At 41.1% G+C, this 12315-nt stretch overlaps 1 protein-coding gene across 7 annotated transcripts in view; it reads left to right on the top strand.

The window, feature by feature from the left end:
- The window catches only part of RALGAPA2 (Ral GTPase activating protein catalytic subunit alpha 2), a 184077-nt gene that overhangs the window by 37316 nt on the left and 134446 nt on the right, over positions 1-12315 (top strand). For all 7 annotated transcript variants that reach the window (XM_077933545.1, XM_077933546.1, XM_077933550.1 and 4 more), the window contains 4 exons: positions 906-1054; positions 3234-3345; positions 4067-4304; positions 9421-9585. In XM_077933545.1, coding sequence (XP_077789671.1) covers positions 906-1054; positions 3234-3345; positions 4067-4304; positions 9421-9585 — 664 coding nt within the window. The remainder of the gene's footprint in view (positions 1-905; positions 1055-3233; positions 3346-4066; positions 4305-9420; positions 9586-12315) is intronic.

Genomic DNA, 12315 nt, shown 5'->3' with positions numbered 1-12315 from the left:
GTCTGAAGATGAATGCTTTGGACAAATATCACTGAAAGTATTATTGGGCTGCTTCTTCTTTCGAGCTGCTAAAACCTGGAAATTGATGCGGTTGAACTGGGTGGTAGTTGCGAGGCTTTCTGGTAGTTTTTACTTTTACTGGTAGTTTTTGTATGCCCTCCAAAGAAGAAGTATAATAAGATGCTCTCTAGGCTGATCCTAGCCTAGAGAATCCCTAGGCTGCCCAGGAGCCTTGGGAGTTTCTAAGTTATAATGCTAAAGAGCCTTTCCTTCTGCTAAATTCTAGAAATATTAAACAGTAAAGACCTTTAGATTAACTTTACCAAAGTCCAGGGGGCACAAAACAAAAATATTGTGTAATGTTTTAACAATACAAATGTCTAGCTCATGAGGAGATTTTAGTGAGAAATTCTAAAGAAATGCCTTTTAAGACAAATTTCAAAAAATAAAGTATTTTATTGGGAAGCAAAGGGGAAGAAAAAGGGATGACAACTATTTATTTGTTTTTTTATCTTATGTTTACTATCAGATATTATTTCTAATAATCTTGGAGCAAGACAATAATGTATTAGAACCCCCAATGTCTTTTAGAGAAAGTTCCTGAATTTCTTCTAGGAAGAGAAATGCCACCTGTAGGAAGGTTTTGTGGCTCACCAGCAATCATATATCCCACTAGGATGAAAAATGGTGGTGAGTGGTCCCAAAACGTTTTGAAAACCAAACTCTGTATGCCTTTTCCCATTAAAGGAATGTAAAGGCGCTTTCCTGTTTGTGGTTGTGAGAATACATGTTAAGTGTTCTGAACAGGATGTAGTTTAACATTAGAATAACTGAATAAAATTTGTTGATTGCTATTCTTCCCTCCATCCCCTTTGTGTCTTCTTTCCTTCCTTCAAAATATTAAGGTATTCTTGACAAACTCTGCAAATGTGTTTTTATTGGAACCATGTACTGAAATACCTGCACTCCTGAAGGAGCAAGTTGATGCATGCAGAGCAGTTTTGAGTATATTTAGGCGCATGATTATGGATCTTCCAATGAATAAAAAGACATGGTATGTTTTTAATGTATTTCCTCTATGTGTGACATGCGCAACGTATCTCAAAAATGATCTAAAACATTGAGTCTGCCTAGGAACAAGTCCCGTTGAACTTAACGGCTCTTACTTCTAAGCAGGCTCTGCTGCTAGAGTTGAATATTTCAGAATTTTAAAACATGTGTAAATTTATAAAACGTACTGTACCTTCTTTTTTTACAACCCTATCTGAAATTTTCTACATAGAAATAAGTTTTGAAATCATGACATTTGGTTGTTGTTTCCCCCCATCTTTAACTCTAAAAGGGAAAGGTCATGCATGGACATCTCCAAATGCATTATCTACATGGGGGTCGTTTGAGACCTGGCAGGCCAAATTTGGCCCATAGGAGGTTTCTGACTTCTGATTTAATGCAATTCTTCATGGATACAGAGTGTCTTATTTACTGTGTTGATTTATTATTTGCCATATCTAGTAAGCATACTTAAAAAATGCATGGAAAGTGCTATTTTCCTTTGTTCGGGTTGTGATATCACTCTTTCTCTGGGCAAGTAAGTGTCCTCACCTTGGACTTGTGCTCCACCTAGTGGTTGAAGACAAAATTGCTGCTCCAAATGGAGTTTTCGAAGTTCCTCTTTGGAATCATCAGTGTGTTTTATTATTATTATTTCAATTCTATACCACACTTCATCCAAGGATCACAGGGTGCTTTACAGTATCAATCAATATCAATCTCCTTTATTGGCATAGACTTAGTGTGTCATATACATGGATCAGAACACAACACAGGTAATGTCAGGGACTGGCCGAAGGAGGAGGAGGAGGAGGAGGAGTGGTGGTAGAGACCACCACCCCAAGAGCATTCCAGAGAATGGGAAGGGGAAGAGAACGAGGTCTTGGACTGGTGGTTCGAGACAGGTCACCCCCCAGAAGAAAAGGAAGGGCCTTGGAAATTATGGGTGAAGAAGAACAGGAGCAAGGTAGCAGTGAACAGAGGCAAGTGCCAGGTGTGTTAGAATCTGGGCAGCAGCCAAGTGAGTTTGCCAGAGTCCCCCCCCCCCCCCCGCTTCCCCAAGAACTAGATCTGCTCCGCCTATCTCAGAACAGAAGGCTCAAAGGAGACTTGCCCTTCGCAGCCCCCATAACCAGCAGAGGCCTGGCTGCATGTTCCTACAGGCACATCAAGCAGGAGCAGACCCTTTTTTTCTTTCTGCCCATCTCCTGTTCACCCCCCAGAAAAAGCCTGACATTCCTTGGATGTGTGAAGTGCATTGAAGGTGTATATTTATTAAATCAAGTCCTTCTGCCAGTCAGATACTCTCATTCCCCCACTTTCCATTCTTTCCTATGCTGGAAAGTGTTCACTTCTACTTTGACTAGGTGACTTAAGGCCTGTATTTCTTAACTTACACCTGCCTTACATTGCCACCATTTACAAAAAAAAATTCTCATTCAGCTAGTGCTACAGACAGGATTTTCTCTGAATGCTGCATGCAAGAAATTTGTAGAGCTTCCACCTGGACCAAAGCCAGTACTTTTATCAAGCACTACAAAATGCCCAGCCTGCCCAATCTCTAGGCAGCCTTTTCCTTGTTTGTTTGTTTGTTTGTTTGGTAGTTTTCTGCCTTGCATGGGTCACCGCTGTGTCCCACCTGAGGTCTCCATTACATGTACAGAGAAAAGACCATTTGAGTTCTTTCTTGCAAAGAGGATTTCTGTGCATGTAGACAGGTGACTTCAGGGCCTCACTCTGTAGTATGGGATTTTGCCTTGAGCTGCCTGGCTTTGTTGTTTTTCTACACGCACAACATATTACTGGAGCCTTTTCTCCTTTACTTTGTTGTTATTTATTCCACAGAGAGTCTCATTCATTGTTCTGGTTTTGGTTGGCTGTCACTGTTCTCTGTTATGTGTCTCTTTTCTTTTGAAAATTCTATTTGGAGCAGTGATTCATCCACCAGGTAGGGCTCAAGTCCCACCTGATGTTTACATGCACTTAAATGTCTTTTGCAGAACCCAAATGATCTTTTTTGGAACACCATCCTGTCTGAAGAATGGCAGTGCCAAACCTATTCTGAGGAAGTGTAGTTATTATTCTGAGCATCGCATTTGTTAATATAGTTTGTGTATTTTTCATATGTAAAATAAAATTATGGGATTTATTTCTAAACATGTGGTTTTTCTATTTTGTCTTAGGGAGCAAATGCTACAGATACTACTTAAGATAACAGAAGTTGTCATGAATAGATCAAAAGAGAACCAAGTAAAGGATACATTTGCTCAAAGTTTAGCAGGATTATTGTTTCGGGTATGGGCCATCACCTTGAAATAATTGTAATTACAGAGTGCTTAACTTTCCCTGTGTATGAAAACTGCCTCTAACAGTGTGAGAGTTAGAGCAGAAAGATTTATAGTAAGAAAAAAACAGGGTAATGTTGTTCCTCGGGAAAATGATAGGCTGGTAGCAGTAGTGTTCAACTGAACTTAATAACTCCATTATATTAAAACAAGAATTGTCTAAAAATTGGAATTAGAAAATAAAGTACAGGAATGCTTAAAGGGTATGTAAATATTGAAATATTGAAATCTATTGAAATTAATTAACATGGCTAAGTTAGGTTCAACAGTTCCAAAGACACTACTCTTGAGTGCCTTCCTTTGTTCTGAATAGTTTTTGGCAATTTAATTGCAAATAATGTATTATAGGTCTTGTAGCTTAAGAAGGAGAATTAGGAGTTATTGGTCAGAATATGAATAAATGGATTGAATGAATATCCTATATTACATTTGAAACATTTCAGACTGCAAAAATAGATAATGGAACAAGCTTTTAGGCAGTGGAAAAGTTACTGCTTCTGAGTGCAACTTTTTTTATTCCCTTGGAATCTAGAACGTGGATTAGTGATGTTGCCTTAACTGTTGGGGGGTTGCCTTTGCTTGCAAATGTATCCTTTTTTCTGTTGTCAAATTCTAGATGAAAAGTCAATTTATTCACCACTCTAATTCCCTTTCTTGTCTCCCCAACACAGACACTCATTGTGGCCTGGGTTCGTGCTAATCTGAGTGTTTATATCTCTCGAGAGCTCTGGGATGAGTTACTGCGTGTGCTGTCATCCCTTACAGATTGGGAAGAACTAATAACTGAATGGACTAACATAATGGATTCTCTTACATCTGTTTTGGCAAGGACAGTGTATGGTGTTGAAATGACCAATCTGCCACTGGATAAGCTAAGTGAGCAAAAAGAGAAAATACAACGAGGAAAAGGTAAACCTTGATTCAGTTAAAATTCTAACAGCTGTGTGTGTTTAGCTGTAAGAGCTTGTCAGTCACAGCAAATATGATTATATATTATGTATAATAAATGTTAATCTACTGCTATATTGCAAAGTTAACCCCAACTTACTTTCTATCTTCTCTTGCACTTCATCTTCCTTCAGCCTTACTTCACTCAGCCGTGTTTTTTGCAACTCAGCATACATTCTTCGTCTACTGTCCTGACAGCAGCAAATGAAGTACCAGCTTTTATGACTTAATTCGCGGGCTTTGATTGGCATAGAGTAAATGAGCTCACACAAAATCAGGAGATTTTCATGTGTCTTGAAGCTGATCAGATGTAGCGTTAAATAAAGAGCAAAATATATTCAAACTGAGTGTAGGCAAGAAGTATGTAGCTTATCTGAATGTCTGTGTTGGAAACTTAGCAGCTGCTGAAGTGCTGGAACTTTAATTTTAACTTGAATTTGAACACAATCATTGATATTAAATTATATACATAAAATTATGAGTACAGTCCCTTGATCATATACATGTTGTATTTCTGTGATGCGGTTTTTGCACTTTCCTGTCTACATAAAAACAACTGAAGTTTGAAATGCTTTGTTAGTATCATGAATTAAGATGGGTTCTCTGTGCACTGCAGAATCAGAAAGTGAAGCTGCTGTTTACCTATTCTTATCTACTCAATGGCTAATATAATTGGAACTGGGATTCTCCAGTACGTATGAGCAGTTCTTCTACTATCTGAAGAACAGATAGTTTTTATATCCTCATTTAAATTAAAACACCTTTCAAAGTCTAGTTTAAGTTTATCTACGTTGTATACTTCTTGTACAATGGGATGTTTTTAGAAGCAGTACTTTTGTCTTGTCTCTGGGGTCGGGGCAAATGTTGAGGATGCTTTTAAATGTTTTTAGGTGTTTTAAATAATTTTTAATCTGTGGTGTTTTGAATTTTATTTTTGTTTTGTGGGGGGTGGGATGGACGTTTGGTTGGGGTGGGGATTTGTTTAATTGTAGTATAATTGTAAATTTTCATTATTGGTTTTTTTGGGGGGTTCTACTGGTTTATTGGTTTATTGTATGGTTTGTGTTCTGTTCTTAAGGGGAGAGGTTCAGGGCTGCCTGGGAGTGGGCCCCAGCCAACAGAATGGCTGGGGCTGGGTTCCACACTGAGGGATGCACTGGGACGCACAATCTCAGTGATCACGGGCTGGAGGAGGAACTACGCTAAGACCAAACCACATCATTACCAAGGAGGCAGGTTTAGTCATTGTTTGAAGACTATCCAGGCCTGGTCTTGACTGGAAGGATACTGGAATCAACAAGGGAGACCCACATGATGTGAAGGTGCTGCTGTGCAATGCCAGTTCAATGATTCATAAAACTGCTGTCAACCACAATTTGATCTGGCATGTGTAACAGAGACTTGGTTGGATGAAGCAGATGGGCCTGTCCTTGCTGCTGCTTGTCCACCAGGTTTCTCTTACACACAGCAACCCAGGTCATGTGAGCAGGAGGGGGGGGGATTGCAGTTATTTTTAGGGAGTCATTTACTTACACCAGGCGTCGTATTGGGAAGACCCAGTTTTCTGAGTGTTCTGGAAGTTGGGCAATAGGGGCAGTACAGGATTTCTTCTGGTGTAGCGACCTCCCCGCTTCACCAAGGATTCCCTACCCGAGCTGCTTCAGGTCATGGCGGATGTTCTCCTGGAGACACCCAGTTTGGTTGTCCTAGGGGATTTTAACATCCATGCCGACACAACAAGGGGCCACTCAGGACTTCATGGAAAGCTGTCCCTGAATAAATTGGGCCAACTATAGTTGTGGACATGTGTGACCTGGTGTTCCCTGCCAGTTAATGGATCCAAATGGCTTCCAGAGAGTGGTAGGGGATGCTTTATCCCATGTTGATGGCCTTTCATCTGATTCCCTGGTAGCCCACTGGAATGCGGAGTTAACCAGGGCTATCAACTGTCTGCCTCCAAAGCGTCCTCTCCGATTGCATGGAGCCCAGACAGCCCTGTGGTTTCCCCCAGAGCTGAGGGTGATTAAACAATTGCTGAGACAGGTAGAGCGCTGGCGGTGGAAAACTCATTCTGAATCAGACCAGACACTGGTTAGACTCAGAGTCGAGCCTACCAAGTGGCAATAGCAATGGTGAAGAGGACCTTCTTCACCGCTTCTGCAGAAAACAGCAGCAGGAGACTCTTTCAGGTGGTTCACAATTTAACAGAACCACCTTCGCTATCGGGGCCCAGTAAGGACTGCAAGATCTTCTGCAATGATTTTGCAAAGTTTTTTTGCAAATAAAGTTGCTCAGATTCAGAAAGAGGTGGACTCCACTGTGGGAGCAGGGCCAGGGCAGGAGAGTGCTAGAGTCGTGTCTAGTCAAGTTGCATGGGATCAGTTCCAATCTGTTACCTCTAAGGATGTGGACAGGCTGCTTGGACGAGTGAAACCAACCACCTGTCTCCTTGATCCTTGCCCATCCTGGCTCATAAAAGCGAGCCGGGAAGGGCTGGGCGATGGGCTCTGCGGCGTGGTGAATGCTTCCCTCTGTGAGGGAGCCTTTCCAGAACCGCTGAAAGAGGCAGTTAGTAAACTGCTTCTTTAAAAACACATCTTTGGACCCGGCCAATATGGCCAACTATCACCCAGTCTCAAATCTTCCTTTCTTGGGCAAGGTGATTGAGCAGGTGGTTGCTGAACAACTCCAGTCATGCCTGGAGGATGCAGACTATTCAGATCCCTTCCAGTCAGGATTCAGGCCTCACCATGGGACTGAAACTGCCTTGGTCACGCTGGTCGATGATCTCCGGTGGGCTAGGGACACAGGTGAGAGGCTGTTTCCTACTTCTGCTGGATCTCTCAGTGGTCTTAGATAGCATTGACCATGACATCCTTCTGGACCATCTAGAGCAGGCATCCCCAACCTTTGGCCCTCCAGATGTTTTGGACTACAATTCCCATCATCCCTGACCACTGGTCCTGTTAGCTAGGGATCATGGGAGTTGTAGGCCAAAACATCTGGAGGGCCAAAGGCTGGGGATGCCTGATCTAGCTGGGGGCCCTGTTATACAGAGGTTCTGCTCCTTCCTCCCGGGCCGTGTCCAGAAAGTGGTGTTGGGGGGGATGAGCGTTCAGACTCCTGGGCTCTCACTTGTGGGGTGCCTCAGGGTTCCGTCCTCTCCCCCATTCTTTTTAACATCTATATGAAGCCGCTGGGAGGGATCATCGGGGTTTGGGCTGGGTGTTCATCAGTATGCGGATGATACCCAGCTCTACCTCTCTTTTAAATCAGAACCAGTGAAGGTGGTGAATATCCTGTGTAGGTGTCTGGAGGTGGTTGGAGGTTGGATGGTGGCTAACAGATTGAGGTTGAATCCTGACAAGATAGAAGTACTGTTTTTGGAGGATAGGGGACAGGCAGGTGTGGAGGACTCTCTGATTCTGAATGGGTAACTGTGCCCCTGAAGGACCAGGTGCACAGCCTGGGAGTCATTTTGGACTCACAGCTGTCCATGCAGTTGCAGGTCAATTCTGTGTCCATCTGGTACGCAGGCTGAGACCCTACGTGCCCGCAGACAGTCTCGCCAGAGGGGTGCATGCTGTATTTATCTCCCACTTGGACTACTGCAATGTGCTCTACGTGGGGCTACCTTTGAAGGTGGCCCGGAAACTACAACTAATCCAGAATGTGGCAGCTAGACTGGTGACTGGGAGCGGCCGCATAACATCGGACCTGAAAGACCTACATTGGCTCCCAGTACGTTTCCGAGCACAATTAAAAGTGTTGGTGCTGACCTTTAAAGCCCTAAACAGCCTCGACCCAGTATACCCGAAGGAGCGTCTCGACACAGAGGTCCAGCATGAGGGCCTTCTGGTGGTTCCCTCACTGCGAGAAATGAGGTTACAGGGAACCAGGCAGAGGGCTTTCTCAATAGTGGTTCCTGTCCTGTGGGACACCCTCCCACCAGATGTCAAGGAAATAAACAACTATCTGACTTTTAGAAGACATCTGAAGGCAGCCCTGCTTAGGGAAGTTTTTAATGTTTTATGTTTTATCTCTTTATTATTATTGTTGTTGTTATTATTAATATTCTGTTGGGAGCCTCCCAGAGTGGCTGGGGAAGCCCAGCCAGATGGGAGGGGTATGTATGTATGTATGAATGAATGAATGAATGAATGAATGAATGAATGGTTATTAATAATTGTCACTGCTAATTTGAAATGTTCTAATATATGAAAATATGGAACATCCTCTTTCAGGAATAGGCTTAGTTGAAGAATTATATATTTCCAAAAGTACATTTCGAGCCCGTTTTATATATCTGACTGATTTCTTTGTCTTTGGGACATCATACCTCCATATGTTAGCAGACTGTACCATTATGAATACCTACCCTTTTTGTAGTAAGTGGGCGGCTGTATATCCTCAATATGTCTTTGCAGCAAATATTTGTAACAGTAAGATGCATGTCTGTAAGCACACAGAAGAATGTGTCTGTGGCTCCCCAGTATGCAGCCATCTGCTTACAGACACACTACTTTAATATTTATAAATATATATATATATATGTTTACTGTGGAAAGTGTGAATGGTCATAATTGCTTTCCTAAAACACTAGTGTTTGAAGAAACTGAAGAGGTGGCTTCTCTCACTTCCCGTGCTACAAGAGATTAATATTTTTTATTCTTCCACCACACTTTGTAGCTTTTTGTATAAGAACTTGGGCATGAACATGCTGAAGTGTTACTTTTCGCCAGCATTCAAATGAATGTCTTGTCCATGTGTTTGATATTTTGAGAATTCTTAATGAATGCTAATTTCTCTGAAGGAGATCCACTGAATGCATTTCCTACATATTCTCCTTGTTAATTTCCAACAGCCTTTGCTCATTGGTTGAATCACTATCTTGAAATGCATTCCCTGAATTATAATATTTATTCATCCTCTCTCTTCTTTTTCAAACTGAGATGCATCAACTGATGTTTTGTTCATGAACTAGATAAATTTGTTCATTTAGAATCTTTCCTTTTGAATTGTTTTCATTTTAAAACACAGTGCAGTTACTTTCCCTCTGTATTCCATTATTTGAAAGGTGGCAATTTGGAACCTCAGAAGGGAACTACAGTTGGAAGATCATTTTCTTTAAGCTGGAGAAATCATCCTGAAGTTGTGGAACCAATGAGGTTTAGGAGTGCTACCACCTCAGGAGTACCAGGAGTTGAGAAAGCAAGGAATGTAGTGCGTCAGAGAGCAACAGGTTAGGCACAGGCAATTTAATGTCGTCATCATCATCAATAAAAAATTTAAATATTGGTGATTTTATGTTCATAGTAATTGGAATGTGTTTCTGCTATTTGATACTGGGTTGTTTGAGTATGTGACTTGCCTTGTAATTACTCTTCTTCTTTTTTTGGTCATGGAGTCGCACACCTGAGTCTGTACCTGCATGGCCTTGATGCAGAGCCTTCTAGGTGTCTGATAGCCCACTCCCCCACCCTTAGCTAATTGCCATTTGGCACAGTGTACATGATCTAACAACCATGTGAGTGTTTCTGGTTCCGCTATCTCTACCATGGTGGGTGTGACTGTGAGGCACTGGACCTTTGCTGTTGAGATAATGGGGGAAATTAAACATTCTTTCTCTGTGCATGTAACAGTCACCTCAGGTGGGTATGAGCTTCACTTAGTGGTTGAAGGCAAAATCACTACGACCTTTGTAAAGCATTATAAGATTTGCTTCTTTGGAAGTGGTTCTTGGGAGGTGTGTGCTATTACACATTCCCTAAATCTTAGGAAGCCCTTTTCTTCTTTCCTGTAGGTTCCCGACTTACATGGGTGAGCTGTGTTAGGTCCCACTTGAGGCCACTGTTACATGTGCAGAGAAAAGACTATTTTGCTTCAACCATTAGGTGGAGCTCAGGTCCCACACCTCAGGTCATCTGTTTAAGTGCACTGAAATCCCATTTACCTAATGGTCTTTTTCATGTTGGGGTTTCATGTTCCTTAATCATCCAGACATCATCATCTTCTTTTTTATATAATTTTCCAATACACGTTTTTTACACTCCAATCAATACAACCATACAATAATCAACTACTTCCCCTCCCCACCAATCCATGGTTCTTCTTGATTACCGAATAGTACTGCATAATTTATTTAATTCAGATTTTTTTCCTCTCCCTTCTCATTATTTCTTTAAACTGTTTTTACTCTAGTCCTGCTAACGTTTTAGTTTATTTACCATGATTCTTCAGATATTCTACAAACATTTTCCACTCTTCCTTAAGATCTCCTTGTTGTTGTTTTATTACATTAGTTAAATTTGCTAACTCTACATATTCCATCAATTTCTTCTGCCATTCCTCCTTTGTTGGTGTTGTTCTCTTTTTTCATTTCTGAGCATATACCATCCAGACTGTTCTAATTGAGTAAATGAATAAATTCATTTTATCAGTGGGGACATCTGTTCCTAAGATTCCTAAGAGTAAGGTTTCTGGTCTTTTTATAAAAGTCTTTCTAAACATTTTTTTCCCCATTTCATTATATATCATCTCCCAGAAATCTTTAGCTAATTTACAAGTCCACCACATATGACAGAACCTAACTTCCATTTCCTGACATTTCCAACAGGTACCTGGCTCCAATTTATACATTTTTGGTACTTTGCTCGGGGTTAGGTGCCACCTATATACCCTCTTCATGAAGTTCTCTTTTAGTGTATAACAAGCTTTTCCACAATTGCCCCCACGCACTTAATTCTTTATTATGTCATCTCTCTCACCCAGTGCATCAAAGCAGACTTTAACAACTCATCCCTTGTTTCCCATTCCAACAATAACCTATGCATTCTTAATCATCCAGACTTCTATCAGTCAGTTGGTAAATTCAGACATTGCTTCTGTTGGAGGTGGGACCTCATGATAGAAAATGCTTATGGTGCAACAGGCTCTTCAGTTAGAAGGTGGTATAATAAGGGTAGTCTGTCTGCAGATGGACTACAACTCCCATCACCCCTAGCTAACAGGACCAGTGGTCAGGGAAGATGGGAATTATAGTCCCCAAACAGCTGGAGGGCCACGTTTGGCCATCACTGATGTAAACCTGTGAATCTTATGTATCCTGATATAGCGTTGGAGACCTTTTGTTTATTATTACAGTGCCATATAACCTACAACTCACCATGTTAATGATACTTGTTCATAGCCTAGTGTTAAAAGCTGGCATAGTGTAGTTTAATGACTAAGGATTGGATCCAGAGATCTCACAGGTGAAATTTCATTCATGGAGAGATTATTGTTGTTAAGCTCCTGGAGGGTAGGAGAACTCTCCAATAGAACGGTTGAGGTGTCCTAGGAGGCTGTAGGTAGAAGGATGAATAGATGGTTTCTCTTCCCTCTTCTGTGAGTAGCAGCCTCTGCCGGATTGCCAGGCTTTCCCCAAATGGATGGAGCTTTTTTCTTTGCTACTCTGGATTCAAGCCTAAAACTACCGCCTGCAGCCTCTGATTATAATCTGTCCTCAACAATGAAGTCAGTAAATGCTTTACTCTTTCAGTCTTTTTCAGATAGCTAACTATGTAACACTGAATTGCTTATCAAACCTGAATTTCATTTAAAACACGCAGTATGAAAAACGTAGCAGAACCAGCTGTACTGTTTGGTGTATTTATGACATTTTAAAAGTTAAACATTGCTATTTTTTAAAAAAAAATATCACAACTATATACATTGTTGGAGAAGAACCTGTGAGTTGCTGAAACCTCATACCTAAATAAATATTTCTTTTTGCCAAGCTAAAATAAAAGTTGAAATTGGAAACCATCAACACTGTAGTATACAAAAGTAAGTTTTTGTCATATGGATTTAGGAGTATGTAGACATTAGTATTAGCATGCATACACGGAATAAATTCATAGTTTTAGGAAAAAAGCTTGAATATAAGCATTCCTGTAATATTCTAAAACCTTTGGATGTTCAGTTAAACATA

The sequence above is a fragment of the Podarcis muralis genome, chromosome 8, assembly GCF_964188315.1.
Source record: "Podarcis muralis chromosome 8, rPodMur119.hap1.1, whole genome shotgun sequence".
Lineage (NCBI taxonomy): Eukaryota > Metazoa > Chordata > Lepidosauria > Squamata > Lacertidae > Podarcis > Podarcis muralis.
The sequence above is the reverse complement of the archived record's forward strand: the minus strand, read 5'-3'. Positions and strand labels throughout refer to the sequence as shown.